The following is a 21,310-nucleotide window of genomic DNA, read 5'->3' on the forward strand; positions in this document are numbered from 1 at the left end:
TTATTAAAAATTAATTGGTTTAATTTATATTTATATTTTATTTAAAATCGAGATGTAAGAAACTTTTTATTTCATGTAAATAATCAAATTAATATCAATTACTTTAATTTCTTACAAGCATATTAAATTAATACTTTGAATTAATTTAATTATTGATAGCTATTTAATTAATCTTACAGTTGTATATTTTTATATTACAAATGTTCGAGTGAGAAGTTCATGAAAAGTTTCATTATGAATAAAATGAAAACGTATGCCTCTTCTAGTCTCTCGATTTAAGGGAGGCTTGATAATGGCCGACGCGATCAGGGAATTGATCGCGACGACAATGCAGGGACGCGTGGGGTGAAACAAGATGGAGTTAATGTCAGCAACAGCTGTTGATACCCGCGGAACAAATAAGCAAGAGTGCTTCTTCTGAGCGGAAGATGCTGTTCCATCTTTAAATCGAATGCCTCGCGTGCCGACGTGTCAGCTACTCGTAAAAAACATATTTTTTGTACAGAAAGGGAGAACAAGGGGACAAAATCATATTACAATTGCGATCAGAGATAGGGAAAAAGATTTTATGGAAAATAAAATATTAATGTAGTGAAAAACGGCAAATAATTTTGGATAAATTGCAAAAATATTTTATTAAAAATGTTATTATTTAAAATATTAAACAAAAATTAAATAAAATAGAAAATTTTTTGAGTTTATATATAAAAATAAATTAATACAATAATAAAAATTTATATTTAAATTAAAAGTTGCTTCAATTAATATTTGGAGCTCAAAAGAGAACAATAATAATATTTTTGTGCAATGTCAAAATTAAAAAATTCAATAATTATAAATGTTTAAAAATATATTCTAAGAAAAAAAATGTCAAGTAAAAAAGAATGTTTATTACCTACTACAAAAATACTGTATTTTATAGAAATATTTTTTAAAGTTATATGATTATTATATTTTGTTCAAAATAATATTATACAGGTTTTTCAGTTGTAACATTATTGGTCGATATCTGTTATCATCTTATAATCTAGGATGACGAACTTGTTTCTGCAGGAGAACTATCTTGCCGAGAATGAAAAAATACAAGAATATGAACAGAATGACATTTTGTAAAGTTAATTGCTCCAATTTTTGATATCGGATAAAATTTGAGATTTATTTGTGATTTTAACCGAAAAAAAAATTTCTGTAAAAGAATTAGGAAAAATTGTATGCAATCCTTTTTAACATCTACGAATCTTTTTAATTAAAATATAGTCATCTTGTTTTAGTTTTGAATCCTTACTATATGTAGATATAAAAGGAATCTTAGATCTTTGTGATCGTGAGAAAGTTTGATGAACTACATGGACCACTACCGAAATCGCGAATGAATGAATGTTTTTCATATTCGTTTCGTAAAGAAAAAGTGAAAGAAGATAACATTTTTCTCTCATAGAAATAAAAAAAATGTTTTATCTCAGCTTCAAGTTTTTTGTCGTCGCGTACTTTTGACGAAGAACATTCACCATCTAGTAAAAGTTGAAAGATCGATGGGAATGAAAGCAGAGATTGAAAATTCCCCGAGAAAGAGAGAGAGAACGGCAGAAAAGGATTAGGAACCGGCAAAGGAGATCGATCGAGAAAAGCATGAAAACGAACTTAAAGGCGTTTTTTTATATCGGCAAATTCGTCTTTGATCAATTGCAACGAGGATGCATCGAACGGTCGTGCTTTGACTATTGCAGAAAAGTCTCTGAAGAATTTAGAGGTTCTTTAAATTCGATTGAAAATCGATAGCATTTTATTACTCGAATTATATTATAATCCATTATGAAATTGCGGGCTCAAATATCAAAAGTCTAAGAGTAGTACATAATATGATTTAATCGTACATATATATATATATAAAATCACAAAAAGGGATAAATTTTCAAAATTTTTAAGAAATTTCTAATTTCTAGAAAAAAATACATAAACCCATATGTCACGTATAAAGTACAAAGGTCTCAATCAAACTGGAGAAGCCTTAATATCCGAACGAGAAGAATGTTTGCAATATTGCTATGTAATATTTTTCGAACACAGCTATACAAAATAAATGTACAGCAGGAATCGCGTTTTTTCCTAGTCACAAAGAGGCGCTCATCAGTAGAATAGTGTGCAATTGACGATATTTCTCCCCGCGCGAAACGAATGAACGAACACCCTGCCGTGTCAGTCGGTTGTCTCGTTTTGCAGTAAGCTTCGGCGCAAATTACAATCTCCCCTTTTTCTAGATTCCCTTATTTGTCCCGTCTGCCTATCTCTTTTTCTCTCATTCTCGCTTGCCGATTGCAGGTCCTTCGTCCTCTTTTCAGGACGACCCTCTTTCAAAGTTCTCTGTCACATACACGTGTCGCGTTTTTTGCAGTACGTTTGTCTCGAGACGCGCGCTCAGGTATAACGTCGAGAAAAATGACAACAAATACTGTGCGAATGCATTCATCGAGAGTGCTCTCGAAAATTCTCATTTTCAACGCGAGACTTTATTATACACTACGTAAGAGAAAATGGACGTTAAATAATGCCTATTACTTGGCGAACAAAACGTAAAGATTAAGAGAATGGAAAATGAACAAAAGATCGTATTATGAATCTACACACTATTATGACTTTACAAAATAAATGAAGAATGTATAAAAATCATTTATGCACTTATGAAATACATGTGTAAATATTATAAAGTTAAAATATATGTATTATAGATATATGCAGGGTGTCTCAAACCTTGTAAAAAATTCTATGAAAATTCTCTGATTTTTCAGAGATTTTTGTTCAAAATTTCAAATAAAAACAATATTTTCAAGATTTATTAACAATTTTCTCCAAAACAATATTTTTTTATTACATACATTTTCTAATTTATACGAAGAAAAAATACAGAGACTCTTATTGTTTCAAGTGTTAGATTTGTAAATAACTTGCAGAAGCTGAGAAACGTAATGAGGACATAAACGTAAAATATGAGACGTAATGGACGCAAATGAGATTTCGTATTATACCGACATCTCGATCTAATTTGTTTAATATTCTAATAATTTTTATGCATATCTAGAACTCTGTACAAAAAATATAAGTGATTGCAGAACGACGCAAAAAAATCACACGAAATCTCATTTAAAGTCGGTAGAATAATCGAATATGATTTCGTCTCGGTACTTATGTACCGGCTAAATTAATTAGTTTAATAAATATTTTAATAATTTTTACGCATATAATCCTTTCTGGATTATATAATCCAGATGCGTAAAAGTGAATTAAAAGTAATTACAGACTGATATAAACTTTCTATAAAATAGACACAGAACTATCAAAATACAACCAGTGCTGATATCGATATTTTTACGTTTGGTGTTTCGGCCAACATGTAAATAGTTTAATAAATATTTTAATAATTTATTAATTGAATAATTTTTATGTATAAAACAATTGTAATATAGATGGAACTACTTTTATGTATAGAACTTTTTTTTCTGAAAATTAAAAGTAATTGAAAAATAACACGAAATTTCATTACTTGATAAAACTATCAAAATATCACTAGCGTTTATTTGGCAATTTAATTTGTTTAATTACTATTCTAATAATTTTTCAGTATAGAACTTTTTTTTTAGAATTATTACAGCACTCTAAAACGTTTAAAATCTGATTAGAAATGTTAAAAAAATCATCAGTTTATCATTTTTTTTGGTATTTAATAGCCAGAACTATTTGTTTAATCTATCAAAAATTCTATTAAAAATAAAGCCAGAACTCTCAACAATTAATGAGTTTCAGGAAGTAAAATGCCAGTTTCACATACACGGCTAACTGTTTACAATATTAGAACAAAATTATCAAAAAGAGAATTTTCGAAAAAAATTTCTTGAATCCCAGTAAAATTCCATTAGACTTCCCTGGTTTTTCTAGATACAAAAAAACTCCTTGATAACTCCAAATGTTCCATGTTTTTCCAGGGAGTAGACACCTTGTATATGTGTTAAATGCATTCCCCACTATACAAATATTTTACTGCAGTAACCAGTACAATGATCTACACGTACAAACATTATCATTGGCTCGCTTTTGTTCCCTTAAAGTACATTTTATATAAAAAAATTACTTCCTTTAGAATCTTTTATAAAAATTCTCTATGAAATTTTAATAATTTTATTTACATAATCCTTCTTCAAATAAATAAATAAATAATAGTAATAATAATAATATATTATTATTATTATTATTTATTTGACGAAGGATATATATAGCAACAAGAAATAAAAAGAAAAAGTGAAATTGAAAGGAGGTAAAAAAGAGAAAGAAAGAATATATAAAAGATGCATAACGAAAAAAAAGATATCAAAGGGAATATGTATGAGAAAACGCATAAGTATCATACATAGTATCTGTGTATGAAGAAAGAGTGAAAGAAAGAGAGAGAATGATTAAAAAAGGAAGAAAGAAAAGAAAATGCAAGATCGAGTTCAAAGGTCCAAGTCCGATGAGTGTATCTTTTCATCTAGATTGTCGTGGAAACAGCATACGATTAATACTTTGCATCGTGAGTTACGCAGCATTCCGAGAGATAAATATCGGTGTATATTTGTGTCTTCTATTCTTCTGCATCATAAAAGTAGTTTACAATATTTCCACTCCAAAAATATCAATATTTTTGATGGAATTTTCGTATTTTCGTATTTAGGCATATTTCAGCTGTGATATTAAAATATATGTTTATGTAAAAAATCCTACTAAAAAGATGAGAAAAAACTGCACGCTTGCACAGGAAGGAGTTAAGAGTTGCAAGAGGTAAGTCTGAGTGCAGTAGAGTTGAGGGATGCAAGTTCAGAGAGCGTTGCAAAAGAGGACAAGCGATGACAGTTGAAAATTGCCAGAGGGTAGAAAACACCGTAGTAGCATACAAAGAGCGAGTTTTCCATCCTCCGGAACAAAGCGGATTTCACTCTCGCTTTTTGAATGATAAAGGGTAAGAGAGCTTTGCAAAGGGTGGAAATGCCTCACACACGAACGTGTTAATGTCCAGATAAGAGATTCACGAACATTCGTTCTTGCTTGTTAAGTTTCAGAAAAAAAATGCAAAAATTTAACACTGCATAACTAAATATTTTTTTTGTATTTCCACTCTTATAAAACTATTATAAAACTGCCAAAAATTCTTCACAAATTACTAATAAAGAATTATTAATAATAAATAATATATAATATTATTAATAAAAATTTATTGTAACGTTATAAAATATTTACATTTCTCGTATTAGAAAAACAATGTCCAATCGAAATATATTCAAATGTACTATTTTACCTTAATGTAATAATGTTAACGTGATATCATTTCATCATACCTCGATATATTTTACAAACACAAGATACTTTGTAACATTTTATATCATGTGTATACATAATACACATGTACATAATCGGCAATATTAATTTTTTTATTCCGTTCTATAATATTTCTTGACAACTATATGGAAGAGAATTTTACAAGTTTTGACAACTGTACGATTGAGAAAAAGTGTGTTAATATTGCGAAACAAGGCCACACATTATATGTATATCCATGTAGCAACATATATAATACACAGTATCATACATCTATATTGCAATCTTTTTAATTCATTATTATTTCTTAAATTTATTTTATATGTTAAAAATTGTTAAAATTGTTGATGCGTCGCATTTGAAAAATTAGTAGATCTTTAATCAAGGATTGAACATTAAATATATCTTTTTTATCTTTAACAATTAAACTCGAAATATAAAATATATATGCTACTGCAGAAGACGGTAAAAAGACCAATTCGGTGTTGTGTTAACAAACGGTTAGTATCGATTCGATCTGATTATAATTTGTTCTTTTCAAATTTTGAATTTTTTCAGTGTCATTGATTTAAATATTTAAATCAATTATCAATCAACTAAAATATGTAATCAATGTAATATGTAATCGATCAAATTAAAATATGTAATTAAAATTATCAAACTTGACAATAACTATACATAGATCCTTTACATTTTAATGAATACTCTTTTTTTAAAAGCAACTTTAAGAAATGATTTTAAATTGAAAAAAAAAGAAAAAAAGAAAGAAAGAAAGGGGATCTTTCCGAGAGATCGAAGACTTTGCAAAGAAGGAACGCCGCTTGTGCTAATAATAAAAGTGTAAATTATTTATATCTTTAAATCATTCCTCTTCCTCCACATCGTAATGATACACATAATTTCTGATAAAATGCTGCCGATCGCGTTGCACTTTTTTCATATAGCATTTTCCTCTTTTCTCTGTCATGATCGGTCGTCTCTAGTCTTTCTCTATTTCAAAAAGCGGGTTTAAGGCAGATCGATTCTCGAAACCAGTACCAAATCGGTATCCAAATGTATATGTAGAATAGTATTTTTAACTAGTATAAGGCAGAAGGAAAACGAAAGGAAGAGAAAGATTTAAGGGTTTCTGAACGTCCTCGGTCAGTGATGCTCAATCGATATTTTGATTGCGTTCAGAATTGTGAGAATTGTCAATAATCTTTTATTGAAAAAATCAGATATAAAAATAAAAATATATAGATAAAAGATAAATACATACAAATTATAAATAAAAAGTAAAAACATAATAAAAAATTCAAAGTCAGTAATCCATGTCATTATTGATCAGATAAAAATTTTAATTTTTGTATAAAAAGTAAATATTAATAAATATAATCACACGTACACATAAAAAGTGTAATTATAAATTATTGCACATCTCTAAAATTTGTAAGAAATTTTTATATAGTAGTACATGTATATATATATATATATATATAGTATATGTATAACTATAATAGTATAATAAAACAAAAATTCCTGTTCCCCTATAATTATATAATTATATAAATAAATTATGTCAAAATAAAAATGTTAAATATTAAATGATGGAAGAGAGATTTAAAATTGTTATGTATACCTGCAATATATTTGGTTAGCTCGCAAATTTACAAAAACATTTTCCTTATCCTTTTAAAATTGCAATAAAACAATGAAGAAAAAGAAGTTAGTTGCGTGATTCTAAATAATCCATTTTAGAAAATATATTCCAACAAAATCATATAAATAATTTCTTAAAATAGATATTCATTTTTAGCGAAAAATGTCACAACTTTCTTTCTAAACTTCGAAAGCTCTAATTCAAAATGTACTTTTTTTAAATTTGAGAATCTCTGAGGCACTCGAGTGTTTCGGGGTTAAAGACCGACTGCAGCAGCAGATCTTACGTATGCTTCGAGACTTCAATTTTCTCTCGTTGTTCTCCCTTTCATCACCCTCTTTCAGTCTCTTCCCTTCAACGTCGATCTTTTCGCGCTTTCTCTTTCTCTCGAAAACGTCTCTTTCTTTTTCTTCTACATACGCACGCGAAACGAAAGACAGTTTATAACGGAGCTGACGAATAGTCGAAACCGTTCTTCGGTTCCTCTTTTCTTTTTTTATTTTTGTCCTCTTGTTCTATTTACTTTGCTTGTCTCTTTGAAAGATTCTTGCCGGATTACTAAGCTTAAGATGACTTCACAACGTGCGCATATATCCCAAATTAAATTTTGCTTAAAAGAATAGTTCAACAAACTGTATGAATTCCACAAATCTTATAATTTTCATATATATATATATATATATATATATATATATATATAATAAATATTCACATAAAAAATAAGAAAAAATATAATTTATATTATTTGTAAAAATTTTCTTATTTTGCAGATATATAAAACATTAAAATTACACTTTTTAATAAAATAGTTTGTTTTGGTTAAATTTAAAAAAGTCTTGAGTTAATACGTATGATTTTGATTATTTCTACGCTCGGATAGCATCCTTTAATTACGGCTTTTAGTACAACGTACATGGAACTCTTTCCCTTGTTCTCCGGAAATCTCTTCAGGAAGTTGCACGGTGGATTACGAGGATTGAGTTAAGCCGAAGCAGAGACAGAGAGAGAGGAAGAGAGAGAGAAAAAGAGAGAAATAGAGAGATCGATATGTTCGTAGATGAGTGGCAGGCATAATTTCGCATAAAGCTTGTCTAATTGATACAACCACTGTTCTATAATGACTATGATAATGTGATAAACGCATATTAATTAATCAATAGCTTTATACATCGCATAAAGAACCATACATATAGCTGTGTTTGCAAAGTTTCGCAATCATAAGCAATATAAACTCAATTATGTCACTGTATAATAAAAATATATATATAACAAACAAGTAACTGTCAACTTGGCGATAAGAGCCGTATGCGGATGTTAATGCGTAAATTTTCTTTAGAAATTAATTCTTTCCGCGAAAATTTGAAACGTGCAGGGCACATATTTTACTTGGTGTATTTTACCAAGAAATAGATTCTCATTTTTGACCCTCTTTACCCCCCTAAAGAGATGTAGGCGAGAAAAAATATCGGGGCAAAGTCGCTGACATCCGCGTATGGCTCTTATCGCCAAGTTGATAGCTACTTGTTTGTAAATATTAAAAGCCTTATTTATTCGAAATATTAAAAACATATAAAAATGCAAATATATTTAAAAATACATATTTAAAAAATATCCCTCTCTGTTGCTCTAATATAAATATAATTTGAAATAATTTATACATGTATGTATGTATGTAAATTGAAAAACATAAATTATATATAAAAGATCGTATAAGATGAAAAAATACGGGAAAACTTTTGAATGTGATATTATTAGAGTGTAAGAATACTGAAATATAATGATATCTAATGATAAGAAAAAAATTAATTCAATAAATTTTAAAACATTATAAATCAATGATATATGTATATTTCATAAATAAAAAAAAATCATAGCAATCAGATCTGTAGAAAAGATTCATACATCTTCAGGAGAAATTCCATTAATATTTTTTTATTCCATAAATATTTTTTGATCCACGAATATGTTATCGAGAAGGAAATAGCCATGTAAATCAAGACCCTGTCCTAGACCTGAGTCTAGTCAAGCTTATCGTTTAAACTATCAACAGCAGCAACGCTACAAGTAGCAGATAGCCAGAAAAAAAAGAACTATCTTAAATTCCTAATATCGTAAACCATGATGAGTAACAAATCTTTTTTTCGTTTATGCGTACGCGGCACATGCATTATGGCTGGTCGGCTAGTTTGTGTACGACGTGAAAATCTATTTCGAACGATGGAGAAACGCAGTCTGTATCCAGGCATATGAACATGCGCGTTTTGATACCGTCACGATATATGTATAGAGTAGCAAGAATGACGAGAAAGAGAAAGAGAGAAAGTACAGAGCATCCCCCTGTAAAAGCGCACATCAGCGGTGCCCAACCGTGTAAATAAGTGATAAGGAGATACAGATTCTGTCCTTCACCCGGAAGCTTAGAAAGTACTGAAAAAAAAGAGTACAAGTTTAACAATATAAAGAAATAATATTCAAACTTATATAAATACATAAATAAAATAATAAATAAAAAGAAAATTGTAAAAAAGATGAGAAAAATCATTATTATTAACATTTATTCTACAATTATTCTAAATATGCAGAGAAAAAAATATATTTTTTTATATTAACATAATAAGCTTAACTTTGTAGCTATTATTATTTACTTTCTCCTCAATAAACGTAAAATATTTTTTTCGCAAATTTATTAACGTAGATGTTGTGTAACTTTGTAAAAAAATATTTTTCGTATATTACATACGTAAAAACCTTGTTTTATCATACTTTACTTTCAAATTTTCAAAGGAAAAATCTCATGCATGATAATATACGTTTATATGAATAAAACAACCACATGGGAGTGGTGATTTAATATTAATCTTGTTCTCGTTCATTACCGTAATGGCCGGCACGAGCTGTACGAGATCTCTTAACAAGAAAAAAAAAAAAGAAAAAAAATCGCACGACAAGGACCGGTTAGCATTTGCATTTTTCGAGACGGTTGTGAGGCAATCGAGGGAAAGAGCCGACTGGATTGTCGAAAGCGGAGAGAAAGACTCGTGTGTATGTGCATTTTATCGAAAAGACTGGTCTCTCTTCTCCTTTGCTTTCCTTATCTGTCCTGCATTATCCTGCGGAAAGGCTCAAAGTTGAGCGCCTCTGTAAATCGGGTGCCCGAGCACATCTGGCTCGTGGAAACTGGGAGTTGAGAGTAAAATATAAACTATGGGGTGCCACATCATCTCGCAGGGGCGGAGAACACTCCCTCGGGTTTCCTACCTTTACCCTATTCCCTTCATACGTAATATTGCCATACGTATGCGTAGTGCGCACGCAATAGAGAAGATAGATGAATGTGGACGGATGCGAGAAAGCGATAGAGAAACAGCAAGAGAGCGAGAGCGAAAGAGAGAGAGAGAGAGAGAGAGAGGGGGAGGAATGAAGAGAGACAAGAAGATTATTTATCGTTTTGGAAGAAAATAAGTGCAGTTAAATAAGATAGACATGAAAGAATTACGATGAAATCAAATATATGTTTCTGGAAAAGACCCTAAGAAATGAGAGTTAATAAATTATCAAATTTATCTTATATTTTATGTATAGGTATGTATATACAGCTGTGATAACAACATTTTTATAGATTATTATTTTATCACAGTGTATAATTTTTCTCTATACTAATCACTTATCCAAAAGACAAAGAAACAGTAACTGAGAGAAAGAGAAAAAGAGCAAAATAAAAATAAAAAAACATATACCAGGAAGAAAAATTCACGCACATACATAGATATACACATATACATATACACACATATATATACATATGTATAGAAGGGGATAAATGAAAGACGAATGCGTATGAGAGCGTACGCAGGGTAGATATGACCATACAAGCCAACGTATGTATTCGGGGGAACGGGAGAGCCCCATAGAGGCTAGTTCCCCATAGCGGTCCAGGATCTCCCGCGATAGTCAGAAATGCGCAAAGGGTTGCTGAAAGCCATTCAAAGGCTAATGGCTAATAGAGTGTTTTTAACGCGGATGTTCGTTCTGCCCTTTCGTCCTTCTTTGTGTCTTGAAAGAAATGTGATTTGAAAGAAGAAATCGTTTAATTGCCTTTCAAACGAAGAAAGTCTTCTTATAATTTTGCATATTTTTGTAATTATTCGATATTTAAATTCATATCTATCTCAAATTAGTAGTCACGTTATTTTTGAATCTTTTCTTTTAAATGTTTTTTTTTTTAATCATAGATATTTATTTCTCTTATAATATAAAAATAGCAAATTTACAAATTTCTCAAAATTTTCTAAAGTATTAAGAGACTTATATATAGAAAACAATTGAAAAATTTGGATAAATTTTCTCTCAATGAATAAATGAATTCAAGGATTTAAAAGGATTATTTAATTTTCTGTTAATTTAATAAATAAGAAGTGGTAGCGCCAATTATTTTTCTTGAAATTATCTCAACGATTATTCTCAATAATTCAGAGAAAGCGCACGACTTTTGGCATATTCCATACATGCTGAAAGTTGATAACGATCGGCGCAATAAAATTCCAACAGCGATATTACGGTGACTCGATAAAAAATAATGGAAACCGGCTGGTGAAACCGGCCGCGGAAAGATCGATTTAGCAAGAGCTATATATTGCTCACTAATGAATTTTCATTCATAAAAATGTGGAACATACAGACATCGTCACGATCGTACCGCAAAACAAATAATAAATTTCGTGTGCTTGCCATAGTTACCGATTGCTTTTCAAATTTAGAATTTCTCAAAGTTCGGTATTTTATCATATTTTGTTGTCCATTAAATTATGCAGTAATAAATTTGTTAGATTAAATAATGTGAAATGTCAGACTATTTGGGCATTTTTCGAGCAATCTTTCACGTACCATGTATATTAAATTAATGTATATAAATAATAAAATGTATTATTTTAGCAAATATATAATTGATTTTTTAAGTAATATTAATCTTTAATCAAAATAATATCTAAAATACTTATTAATATCAACTAAATAATTTACAAATCTTTCAACTTAAAAATTAGCGTAAAATCGGTATAATTATTATAGTATAACAAATATTTTATCGCATAATAAGAGCAAAGCTTTCACGTTTGTTTGTCAAACACGATGTGAAAAGTTTGCATCAGAGGAGGGTGAGAGAGATGAGTTGATGTAACTTACCGAGTTGTGATTGATGCGTCGGTGCCGGAGCCGGTCTGACTTTGTCCGGGGGGCATCTTCTGGTGGCAGCGACAGTCGCGGGCAGGGGTATGCTCGTGCCACCTCCTGAACCACCCCCAACGCCGCCAACCCCCGACGACTGCTTGTTGTAAGGCGATGGTAATCTTAAATGAAAAGAGAATCTCTGCTGTTAATTCGTTTAAATGTTTTTCTTGTGTGTATCCTTGATTAAAATAAATTTATAAAAAATATATAAGCATGTATTTCTTGAACACTTATTTATGTAATTTACCGCAGCTTATTAATAAAAATAATTATAAATATCATTGTACAAAGAAAAATAGAAAAGAATATGTGATAATAATACCATAATGAAACTCTGAATCAATAATCATTAATTTAAATCCCATAATATTTCTTATACAATTATATATTTCTGTTATATGACATTCTCTATTAGATTTTGTATATTGCATAATTTTCTGTATTATAACGATGAACATATAAACTAATTATATACATCTTACATATAAGAAAAAATATGATAACAAAAAAAAAAAAAAAAAAAACGTCGTATAATACAATACGATATTATACAATAAATTTGATTGTACATTGTACATAGAATATCTTCTTTAAGTCATTATCTAATTAATAACCTAATTTGGTCCAGCAAACGTATAAATCAACGTTTAAATACGTCGTTAAATTCCTTTCAACTAGCAGCTTTTCGACATGCAAATGCATATAATCCGCAATATACCGCTCTGTACACACTTGTGCTCGAATTACCGAGTACCGTCTATAAACCTCGCGAATATAACTGGCTTGGCAGAGAAACGGTCTTTGACTCGTATCCATACTGCACATTTAACGCTAAACGCGGCTATCCGATATCCACATCTCGTGTAAATCATCGCGCTTTGTTCTAAATATATCCGCTATTTCGCTGTAACAGAAATAATTGCAGCTGTCAATCGACTCTAGTGTCTATAGTGGAACATTGCTGCTACAGGATGCTACCAATGCTGCAAAAAAATTAATGCCTCCGGCTTGCATAGCACAACTTCTCCATTTTTTATCTCTTAATTGAAAATTGAATTATTTTCGACAGATGCGAACAAAAAGAAATAAGAATTTCCACTGCAATCATATTGAAAAACCGAAATAATCTATCCAGTGTTTAAAAAAAATTAACGATTATTCAGTACAGGTGTTTACTAAATTAAATTCGGGAACTATTATCTGATCAAAAGTAAATTAGATTTTGATTGTCTGATCAATTGACATTGATATGTATATTACTAAATAGTGCTAAATACGAGTATATAAGCAACAATGTAACTATTGTATATATTATAAAATACTATTATTCTGAGATGTAAAATAATTCTTTGAATTTTTTTTTAGTATATATTTTAATGAAGTAAAATTTAAATGTACACTTTGTAAGGTACGTTGAGAATGAGTTGGGTTCGTTCTCTGATTTATATACTAAGCTTGCGCATCCATTTGCATCGTATGCACACGCACACGCACACGCACGCGCGTGTATGTACAGTTGGTACAGCGCGACCCGCGGGACACACCTCGTGGCGTCCTTTTCTTTGAACTGTGAGAGGCTGTGAGAGATGCGATCCTTCGCTATAACGACACAACACAATAATGCTCGAGGAAGGCACAATGCAAGCGAGATATACGGGAGATTAAATTATGCGGCGATGCGTGATGCAGGGAGATGCACGCATAAAGCCGTTTTATAAATTTCCATTTCGTTTGTGTCAGTGTGATGAGTAGACGATGAGTTGTGAGATTTACATCAAATGTTCGTCGAGAATACTGTATAATAATTTTTTAATTAGAATTTTTTTCATTTTTTTATGATTGTGATTGAAATAAATGATTGAATCGATTAAGGTTTTGCTTAATAAATTATATAGAGAAATAACTGCAATAAATCTGCCCCTCCTCCCTCTCTCTCTTTCTCATATTTATCGAAAAAAGTTTTAATTAAATTAATATCGATATAGTTTTATATTAGTATTAAATTAGAGAACATTATATATATGTACATACGTAAAAAGTAAATATTATACATGATTTAAATATTAATTTTCTTTTATATTTTAATTTTGAGTTTATATAACATTGAACATTTTTTTTCTAATAAAAGACTGTTATCGAAAGAGAAATGCTATTATTTTGCGTGACAAAATGTAGACTTGTCGCAGATGTGTTTTAGGACATCCTTTCTGTTCCGAATCCTTCCTTAATATATTGAAACAAGACTTACATAGGACTGTACTTCAAAAATAATTCTAGAATCTTGCTATAAAAAATACTAATTTCAAAAAATTTTATAAAAATTATAAAACTTCTAAGGCACAAAAAGGAAGGAAAGACAAATGATGGAATTTGTTGTGACAAGAGAGGGAAAGAAAAAAAGAGATAAAAGTTAGACATTTTTAAATAAAAAATACAATTTATGAATTTTTATAAATAAATTTACAAAAAAACAACTTGTGTACCTTTCTCCCTCTCTCTCATATTATTTCTATACATATAATTAAACTAAATTAAAATTATCCTAATAAAACTAAACTCCTTTACTTTACTTTGCAAGTTCCTCTAACATTAGTCCTTTATATATATATATGTATATATATATATATATATATATATATATATCCTTCTTTTTCAAAAGTATAACTACGGCCCTGAGGATCGATATATAAAAAATGACCCTCTCGCAGAGATGTACGCACCCCCGCGCCGGCGACGTCGAATCGAAGAAAAAGAGAGATGTTTCAATCTGGCGAGGATGGTATACGGCGAGTCGCGAATATTTACGAGAGCAATATCGGAAATTAATGCCACGGCCGCGACGCGTGTTGCAACTGCCGCCACCACCACCGTCACCACCACCGTCGCCGCCTCCGCGACGTCTTATCCCCGACGTATTAATATCGCGCGAGATGGGCGTCTGGTGCAACCGTAGACGGCGTCTTTACGGCGCCTTTATTTTCACTTAACTTGCATTGATGACGATACTCGTGTGTGTTATTAATCCTTTAGCTAATTAGACACTAAACATGCTCAAATCATTCAGAAAACAATTTAGCCAAAAGTTGAAATTAATTTTGTTTTATTGTGGTTATATGTATAAAAGTTGTACTATCTTAAATTAATTATAAGTTATTAAACAATATTAATAATTAAATTGTATTATTATAACAAAAATGGATAAAAATAAATTCTTAAATATCGTAATTTTCACATAATCATCAATCATTATTGCTTCGTTGCAAGTCCACTCTGTTTCGTGGTAATGTTATGTTATTTATGACAGCGTCGGATTAAATAATTTTTACTTGCGCGTACTGTTTGCGTTCCGCAAGGAAAGGCGAAGGCCATTATTATCGTGACGTCTGATTAATTGCGTTCGATAGTCGCTCGATAAGAGCCTTTATTATAAGAACAAATTACACGCAAGCGAATTTCTCGATTACATACGCGATGCAATTTGTTCGACATCACGTCGATTTATTAATCGTCGACGTATAATTTATGATCCTCGATTTTTTCGTACAAATGACGTCAGGTTCCCTCGGTTTTTTTATTACCTAATGTTTTATTAATATCTAATCTCTAATCTAATAATGATACCCGGCGATACATCGCGCGAGATGTGCACTTGCATCGTTCTCGATGTAATTCAATAATGAGATTACAATTAACGAGTTGACGTAAATTCATCATATATATTTATCGTTTTAATGTTTTTGTGCTTGCCAATTAGTTTAATTAACTCGTTTATGTGCAATATTTTCTATATAAATAATTTTTGCTAAATATCTTTTTTTTTAAGTTTCTTTTATAAATTCAATATTACAAAAACTATTATATTGTATTATTTAAGATTGCATCTGCGATTCTTTTCTCTCTCTCTCTCTTTCTCTCTCTCCCCTCTCTACCTCTATGCAAATAATAAATTAATCTTTTGAAAAATCTCTGAGTTAATATTAGGTTAAAAAGATTACTATTGAAAATTTTGGACAAATTAATATTCGCAAAAATTGTTTGCAAAACGAAAAAAGAAACTGAAGAGCACCGTTTAGACGTAAAAGCGCCGTATGCTCATTTAGTTATAAAAGAAGGGAGCTGCTGGGGTTCCCTTCTTCGATGCCTGCGAGCAACAAGAACGCGTGATTAGGTTGGTTGATTAACAACGACGAGATGCATATCGTCCGGGACGACATTCCTTCTAATTGCCAACTGCCGGGATCGGATCGGCCGGTGCAATTTTTCGAACGGTCGCCAATTACAGATCCCGTCGCCGCGATATAGAGAGAGAATGTTCTTTCTCTCGTTCGCCATCGCGAGATTCCCAAGTCTCGCGAAGGTAGAAGCCAACTTTCGTTAGAAACCCGAACATGGTGTAACATTAACTGTAGCAAGTTGCTCTTATTTTTAAGCTTAATAATAAAATTAATAAATTAATTATCTTTAAATTAATATAATTAATATCTTCTTTTCTATATAGATATGTAAAGAGATAAAAAAAATAATTTATAGAAAATAAAAAGTTTATTTTTACAAGATTGAATCATTTTTGCCAAAGCAGATTACAAAATAATAAAAATAATAATCTCACTTATCTTATTTTATAAATTATATTTTAAATTATAATAATCTTTTTTTTATTTAATATTTAAATTTATTATTAGATATCTTTAAATATAATTTAATTAGTTAAATTGGAATTTAAAAATTTCCGGAATTGAAATTTCAATGAAGAGCATATAAAAAATTGCAAAAATATTTCTAGCTACGGTGTATCTCGAAATTATGCAACGACACATTTAAAAATATACTTCTTCAGGTAAAGCCGCAAGAATAAGCCTGCGATTAACAAAACCTATATTTTTACTTGCTTCGTACACCGCAAGGACACGAACATTGCACGTTAATCCGAATATTTTGACGTTAGACAAGCGCTTATCCGCGATAAGAGAAAGTTTTCTATTTAAATACCTAGAAAATTTATACATTTATTTATAATACTATCCATTCAAAATTCAAATTTTAAAACTCTTTCTTTACTCCAAAGTTCCATTTCAATTTAAATAAGTCATAATCATATATAATTATTGAGTACATATTCAGACAAATAATATATCTCTCTATATTATTTTAGTAATTTGTAAGTTGTTTAATTATGTAATAAATATATACGTTTATTAATTTCTTTAATGCTACATTGAATAATAAAACTACTTTTATAAATCGTAAATAAGAAAAAAATGTATAAGAAAATGTTTCTAATAGAAAAATCTGTATCTATGCTTTATTAAGATTTAAAAAAATTTTTATTTAATCATAATTTTTTAAATGTTATCGTCACAAATATTTCGATATTTTTACTATTCATATTTTCCATATTATTCACGCATAAGTAGCTCTGTAATAATGAATAAATCTCTGCAAATTGACAATGACGTCACGCGCGAATAGTCACGTTAACGAAGACCAAGGAAGAGAAGAGGCGAAAGCTAGGTGTACGTATATATAGCGTTGGAACGAGTCAAATAATTCATTCTAAGTATTAGAAATAATTGCCGGATCTTATTCAAGAGAAAGAAAAAAAAAACGAGAAAATAAGAGTCGGTACCGACACGAAGCAGAGCGGTACTTGTGTTTCAGAAAAGTGCAGGATAAATTTAGAGAGTCTCGAGAGAAGAAGGACTTAACGGTCGTTTCCAGGAAGAAGCACGATGACGACCAGAACCGTTCTTCCCCGCGAGGCGATATTATTATCGTGACTCTTCAACGACCACTGGTTATCGCCGATACGCACGCAAGGACGTGGATGCATACCGTTACTTACGACTAGTGAGATGCATCTTTCGGAAGATATTAAATTCCTTCAAAATTTCGAGTGCGTTGAAAATGTCTGGAAGGTATGTCAAAATATAAGAAAAATTAAAAAAAAACGATGCAGATTTTCAAAGGTATAAAAATACGTTTAAAAAACATCTGCAATATTATTACAACAGTTACTAAAAAAGGTATTAAATATGCATGATATATTAATTATTAAGACCATTAATTTTAGAGTCAATACTGTAATGGAATTATTTTAAAAACATTTTGTGTATGTGTGAATATTTAATCTGTTGAAATTTTTTTTTTAAATAATAAATTTACATCAAATTAATTTAGGAAAATATTGAATATATTAAAAAAATTTTTTTTTACTTTAAGATAGAGTTTGATTTTACTTCAGTCTTGTTGCATTCGAAACAATTGATGCATAACGGTATCATAACCGCTTGCCACGATCGTCGTCGATACATTGAGAAACAATGCGCCATTTTAATTAATCGAAGCATTCTAATTAATCACTTGATGAGAGCATCTTTCTTAGGGGAACACGAGCAAAATACAGTGTTGATTGTTCGGTTTTTTTTTTTTTTTTTTTTTTTTTTTCATTAAGGCACACACACACAACTATCGGTTAAGTAATTAAATAAATTGTACAGAGAATGTTTAAAAATTGTTCGGATATTTCAAATAATTTGCGAAATTCTTTAGGCTCTCTCTTCTCTTCTTTTAAACTTTCACAATTTAGTTGAACTACTTTAATTTTTTATATAAAACTAATTTTTTTAAATATTTCGAGTGTTTTTTAGACATGTTTAGACATATCTTTTTTTAAACATATTTTGTTGTATTCTCTTGATTGTGTATCTTGGTTCTTATTATCTGAAAATCATTTATATGTGACTTGGCTCGGTTTCCGAAGTTATTCAATCATTACACGAGCGCAACATAGAATAAACCCTGTTTATATAGTATGGTGAATCCTCGTTTTCTCTCTCTCTCTCTCTCTCTCTCTCTCTCTCTCTCTCTTTCTCTCTTTCTCTTTCTCTTGATACACGCGATTAGTGACACATACAAGAAACGATGCTCTCATTTCACTAACATCAGCGCATAGGATTTAGCTTGCGAATCGCGCGATCAAAACGTGCTTGCCCGAGGATCTATTTCTGCGGCCATTCACATTGAAAACATTGACTCACTCGTCGACTCACGGATGTCTTTGAACTCGTTCGCTAAATAAAGAAAGGAAGAAACCGAAAAAGTAAAAAAAGAAAGACCGTTCGGGAAATTATATGACGAGAAATTAAAAGTTATATATATGTAAGTACCATGAAACAACGTACATAAGATAAACTATACATACAAACTAAATTTAGATTTTTTTTATATAGATTGATATATCACTCGTAATATAAATTGATAAATAAATGTCGAGGACCATTTGATATGTATAATCATTTGCTACGTTTAAATTTTATGCAAATGAGATTCGAAAGGAACCGGTCCACCTACGAGGATTCTGCTGTCAACACGATACAATATTGCGAATGCTGATTTTTCGCTGAGATTTTAAAACAGACATGGTTGTTCTAACAACTCTGTTAATTATCAACTTTGAAGAGAGTTTTGTTTCTTCGCGAATTCTCGTTATGGCTGGCTAAGGATGGTCGAAATTGAATGCCTGAAAAATATATCCGAGGGGAATTCAGCCTCTTCCTCCTCTCTCCCTCTTTCTAAAACGTTAGTGACAAGGAATGAATTTTTTAAGCCATTTTAATTAAAGGATCCTATTACTCTCCACATTTCATCGCTGTTAAATTCCGCCTCTAAAATTTCGTATTCTTTACAGTATTCCCTGGGTAGCGATTGCCAATAGCTTTGCAAAAAATATTGCACTCACAGGCGTAATGCTCGATAATAAATAATATCTATTTTTTTAATTAAATCTAAAAATTATTAATATAATTAATCTATTTTTCTCTCATTAAAAAAGACATTATTTATTATCATATTTATATACCTACTATTCTATTTTTCTTCACTTTTTATATTATATGTATATCTTATGTATACATATATAATAGATAAATCTTAGATTTTTCTATATTTAAAAAAATTTACAAGACATTATTGATAAAAAAATTTCTGAAATTTTCCAAAGAATTTATTCCACAAAAAATACTAATATATATAGTTCGTTTCTTATTTTTCTATATATTCTCCCTCTTTATGTAAATATAATAAATTATATAAATAAATAAATAAATATATATACACATATATAAAATTACAATATATAATACACGGAGAAAATTTTTTATTAAAAATTACTGTGATGTCTAATAACTGTAGACCATTAAGAATCATTCTAAAGTAAAGTGCTATGTAAAGTTATAAAAATTACATCAATTTACGCAATTTTTATAGTTTTACATAGTACTTTAAGTGATGCCTAATGGTCCACAGTTGCTATATAGCATAGTAATTTTTAATACAAAATTTTCTCCGTGTATATATATAATTGTATAAATATATTTTATAATATATACAAGGAAGAAAAAATCTCGTCATTTTTACAAATACAAAAGTCTAAATTTTATCTATTTTTTATTCTCATTGAAAACGTATACAAGTATTATTATAAAGATATTATATCTTTATCTTCCGTGATCTTTATTATTCATTTTTCTGCAATTTCCTATATGTACGAAAGAGTGTAATTATACGACAGAAAAGACTGAGAAAGAGAGAAAGAGAGAAAAAATACTATGAGTCGGCCGCTCGCTGCCGATCTATATTGAGAATTGAAAAATGCAAAACCAGATCCTCTCGCCCGGTCAGTTGCAGCCGATCACTACGAGAACTCGAGAAGACCGGTTAGGACCTGGATGCCGCTTTACAGGTCGCGAGTCTCCTCGACACCTTCAACCTACGACACAATTCGTGCCCGAACATTATCGAGCAACGCAAAGAAAAATATGAAGAAAATGTAATTAAGCATCATTTAAAAAAATAGTATTATATTATATACGATTTGTCTCGATTAATATGCGAGTGAGGAAGCACTATTCTAATTTTTAATAAATAAAGTGACTCATTAATGTAAAAAAAAAAAAAAACAATTTTCTTGTTTAAATATTAAAAAAGTGATAAGTAAATTTCTTCCTTTTGACATTTATGACATTTTTTCTTGCTTTACTATTTAAATAAACTTAGAAATAATTATTTTTACAGAAAACGCAAAATTTTCCTAAATCATAT

The 21,310-nt window shown here is 30.0% G+C and overlaps 1 protein-coding gene across 7 annotated transcripts in view; it reads right to left on the reverse strand.

Annotated features, from left to right (window-relative positions):
- The window catches only part of Sick (sickie), a 183,905-nt gene that overhangs the window by 71,152 nt on the left and 91,443 nt on the right, over positions 1-21,310 (reverse strand). For all 7 annotated transcript variants that reach the window (XM_072891062.1, XM_072891063.1, XM_072891059.1 and 4 more), the window contains one exon: positions 12,167-12,330. In XM_072891062.1, coding sequence (XP_072747163.1) covers positions 12,167-12,330 — 164 coding nt within the window. The remainder of the gene's footprint in view (positions 1-12,166; positions 12,331-21,310) is intronic.

Source organism: Anoplolepis gracilipes, chromosome 4 (assembly GCF_047496725.1).
Source record: "Anoplolepis gracilipes chromosome 4, ASM4749672v1, whole genome shotgun sequence".
Classification (NCBI taxonomy): Eukaryota; Metazoa; Arthropoda; class Insecta; order Hymenoptera; family Formicidae; genus Anoplolepis; species Anoplolepis gracilipes.